The 4164-nt window shown below is 52.0% G+C and overlaps 2 protein-coding genes across 5 annotated transcripts in view; one reads left to right on the plus strand and one right to left on the minus strand.

Moving 5' to 3' along the window:
* The window catches only part of LOC113206306 (uncharacterized), a 78271-nt gene that overhangs the window by 45618 nt on the left and 28489 nt on the right, over positions 1–4164 (plus strand). For 3 of the 4 annotated variants that reach the window (XM_052268502.1, XM_052268505.1, XM_052268504.1), the window contains exons 2-3: positions 543–630; positions 1162–1401. In XM_052268502.1, coding sequence (XP_052124462.1) covers positions 1176–1401 — 226 coding nt within the window. In that variant the 5' untranslated portion in view covers positions 543–630; positions 1162–1175. The remainder of the gene's footprint in view (positions 1–542; positions 631–1161; positions 1402–4164) is intronic. The other variant, XM_052268503.1, reaches the window with a different exon arrangement.
* LOC113206287 (uncharacterized) overlaps positions 1–4164 on the minus strand; it is an 83854-nt gene that overhangs the window by 36409 nt on the left and 43281 nt on the right. The gene's annotated exons all lie outside the window — the stretch shown is intronic.

The raw sequence follows: 4164 nt of genomic DNA on the forward strand, positions 1-4164 counted from the left end.
CTTCTCCTCCCAGCCAGCCCTATATACTCCCTCCGCTTTCCCCCCCGAAGCACACACCGACGCGCCCCGCATGTCGTAGCAAACGCAGTAATTTTCGAAGTCTCGTGGGTGTCGGCGTTACCCCCCCCCCCTTCCCTCGACCCCTACTTTTGAGCCGGCTGGTGGCGCCGGCGCTGGCGCACTGTAAAAAGCTTACGAACTAAATACTTTGCAAGGTTACGAACAGTTTTCGTTCTTTGTATTGCAAAGAAATAGTTCGTATTGCAGAGCGATTGTTTGTAAAGCTAGACGGGTCTTACGAACAATCGGTTTGCATTACGAACTATTTGTTCGTAAGCTTACAAACAATTAGTTCGTAATACAACGCTTGAAAATCCTTCGTAAGCTACGAACGTTTTGGTTTGCATTACGAACCTATAGTTCGTAAGCAATTTACAGTGCGCCACACGGCTCGCTCGCTCACCTTAAGTTTTGATGTCCGTGCTGATTTAATTTAGAGCCCCCCGAGCCTAATCCTGGCGGTGTTGTTTCTTTTGTTGCAGCAGCAGGCGGCGCCATGAGCCGCGAGGGGAGCGGCGCCAGCGGCGGCGGGGAGGCGGACCACCGCGGGGCGCCACGGCGCCACTGAAGGTGAGCAGACAACGTCGTCGCGCAAGCATTTTTTTTTTTTTCGTGTGACCTTATTACGTCGACAGTTTTATTTCACGCAGGTAGTCACGCACAAGGATTTGTGTGACATACTTGCCAAGTTTTGTACATGACAATAACTGTCGCACCTTTTGGTTGCGCGCGTCACGCTATTTGTCATTCATTGCAGTATGCCAATTTATTTATTTTAAATAGTGTAACTGTGTGAAGAATCTTCCACATTGTTTTTTTACATTTTGAACACTGTGAAAAATATGTTCGTACATGTACAAACTCTCACTCTTGCTCGTCATCCGATTCCTAGTCTATACGCAGTGCTTTGAAATTTACAACTCTGAATTGTAATTGTACATCCTCCTTGAAAAAAAAAAAATCTGTACCCGGTAATACTAATTTTCACAGTGAAAGTTTTGTTTTCCGATAACGTTGGGACAAAGTTTTAGGCGTTTACCTCACCTGCCACGAGAGCCTGGCTGGTGGCGCTTACAAAATGCCTGTCGTGTTTGTTCGCAGGCCGTGCCGGCGGCATGGCGGCGGGCGCGGGGGCGGCGGGCCCGGGGGTGGCCCTGGGGGCGGCGCTCGTGGCCGCGGCCCTCCTGATGGGGCTCGGCCCGCCGCCCCCGGCCGCCGCGCTCCCGGCGTGCCGCATATCCGAGTTCCCCTGCAGGACCAACAAGTGCATCCGCCTGGACCACTACTGCGACGGCAAGGACGACTGCGGCGACACCAGTGACGAGCCGCCCCACTGCACCGGTAAGGAAGCGGGACGGGACGACAGCCCTTTACCCGCCAACCGTCCAAATGAAGCAACACTGCACTCAGAAAATCAGTTTCTTAAACTGAGGCTAGTTAGAATCCCAAACATTAAGGAAAGGAAATGCCTTGATTTTTACCTTGAAAACATACAACGAAATTTTCCCTCATTCTAGGAGACATTTACCTTCACGCAAGAAAGATTCTTTAGAATTTTATCTCTGATTTCATGAAAAATCCTTTTAAACTAAAAAGAAGGGTCCTTATGTTTTTTCAAGGACTTTGGGGGGTGGTACACGGGCGGGGCGGACCCTCCCGGGACCGTTTGTGCGTTTATTCCCCACTGTGTGGAGCCGCTCCGTGTTGACGTGTTGGCGCCTTCCTTCAGGTGCGCGCGTTTTGTCCCTCATGGCTTGCGTTTTGTTGTCGGGGAATGAAGCGGGAGCGAGCAGCAGCAGGGGGTCGCGCGCGCGCTGCGGAGGTTTGTGTTGTTGGGGCTTGAACCTCCCACCCGCGCGCGCGCTGGCTTTGTTTGAGCCCTTGCTGCGTCTAGGGAGGCGGGGCGGGGCGGGGTGTGCAGGCTGGCTTGGCAGGTGTAACTCTCTCATGACAGCCTGGCCAAACCCTCCGCTGCTGGCTGCGGCTGGAAATACACACACAAGCGCGCTCTTGCTAACGCCCCCCCCCCCCCCCCACACACACACACAAACATATTCCGCAGTCGCCGTGATGGTGGTGGGTGGGTGATGATGAGATGGCGGTAACGTTGCGACGTTTGGGACTCCACAGCAACTCCTTCCCGAACCCCGCTCGTTTGTGTGGTGCTTGTGTGTGTGTGTGTGTGTATGTGTGTGTGTGTGTGTGTGTCGGATGGGTTTGTTTACACGCCTCAGCCTTTTGTGAGGGTCTGAAGTCGACAGCTAGAAGATACAAAGAATCGGTACTCTCTCTCGCTGGGGATCGAGCTATGGGTCTGGCATTGCTGGGGGAGGCCCCTTGCGCGGCCCTTGGCGCTACAGCTTCGCCCTTTCGTTTCGAACCAGTAACGGGCAGGCGTTGCCCAAATTATGCAGGAACAGGACTGCTAGGGGTTCGCTGTCATCACGGACTTCCGCGTATTCTGCAGCTAGCAAGTTGCAAAAGAGGAGGGAGGGGAGGCTGGCGAGTGTAGTGGTGGAATTCGGGAGATCCTCTCATTAAGAGTAAGTTTATGAGTTTACCTGCTGGGTGGGGTGGAGCTAGAGCACAAAGGGGTCTAACCAGATGGGGAGGGGGGAGAAGAGTGCTCTGCCTTCTAAAAAGTCGCGCGAAGGATAGACGGAACGACGGACGGCACGGATATCAGGGCGAGGGTCAGGGTTGCCGCACTGTGGTCGGTGTTGGGCCATAGGATCCAGCCTCGGACCAGGCCGCCAACTTGCACAATGGCACGTGGTGCGAGGCTGTTACAGTAAGGGGAGCTCGAGCCCGTGGTGTGTAAACTCAAGTGCGAAAGTTTTCCTTGTTGTTTGTTTGTTGTTGTTTTCTGTTTTTGTTGAAGGGGTAGAGCTGGGCAAGGATCCGCGTTCTTGTCCGTCTTTTGTTCTGACAGAAGGGCATACACATCAGCCTTTGCCACATTTATTTCCGCGTCGGTTCTAAGCGCGCGCAGCAGTACTACTCACGGCGACCACCGCGGCCGGCACTGGACCGCGGCATGAGAGACGCCCTTTGGTAGCTGCAACGCGCCGAGGAGGACGGCGGCGGGAGGAGCGTGGGGATCTGCTGATAAATGGGACGTGATGGGTGTTGGGGCCATGAAAAATGACAAGAGGGAGGGAGAGGCGTGCTCGTGTCACGTGGCCGGTCCGGTGCCACGTGAAGGAGCGAGGGAATAATGCGGTGTCAGTTTGTTTTCATTTTAGGTGTGTGTGTGTGTTTTATTTTTCCTCTTCGTTTTATTTTCCCCCCTTTCATTCTCTATATTCTGCTGAACACAACAGGGTGGTGGGGACCCCGCCGAGCTGCCGCTGCCGTAGAGTGAGATGCTGTGTACGGCTCATTGTGTTGTATTATTTCGTCGCGTTTTCATTTCATTAGCCCCCGTGGACGTTTGCCCCCCCTACCCCCCCAGGGAAAGCGCGGGAGCCTGCTAAACGGGGATTTTTCCGGCACCACAGTCAAAACTAACGTTCATGTGTGCGAGCCACACATGGGTTATTTATTACGATGCCATATCAAAAGGAAGAACGAGCACTGTAAAAAGCTTACGAACTAAATACTTTGCAACGTTACGAACAATTTTCGTTCGTATTGCAAAGCGATTGTTTGTAAGGCTAGACAGGGTCTTACGAACAATCGGTTTCCATTACGAACTATTTGTTCGTAAGCTTACGAACAATTAGTTCGTAATATAACGCTTCAAAATCGTTCGTAAGCTACGAACGTTTTGGTTTGCATTACGAACCTATGTTGTTCGTAAGCAATTTACCTTGAGGTTTCACCGACTTAAAAATAGAACCATATTTGTTAAGGATACGGCAGAACTTATGATTTGTATGGTAGGCACAACACAAAATTAGTTTAGAGCTGTTAAATGAATGCCAATCGTGGCCTGTACCTCGCGGTAAATCCTGTTTCCTGCTTTACTTGTAATGTCGACTGACTAATCGGTAAGAGCTCTCTCTCTCTCTCTCACCTCCTCCCTCTCTCCCTCTCTCTATCTCCTTCTCTTTATTGTGGCGGGGCTTCTTAGCTCTTTTCGATACATCCTTGACCACATTC

This window comes from Frankliniella occidentalis, unplaced genomic scaffold (assembly GCF_000697945.3).
Source record: "Frankliniella occidentalis isolate FOCC.00 unplaced genomic scaffold, Focc_3.1 Scaffold71, whole genome shotgun sequence".
Taxonomy (NCBI): domain Eukaryota; kingdom Metazoa; phylum Arthropoda; class Insecta; order Thysanoptera; family Thripidae; genus Frankliniella; species Frankliniella occidentalis.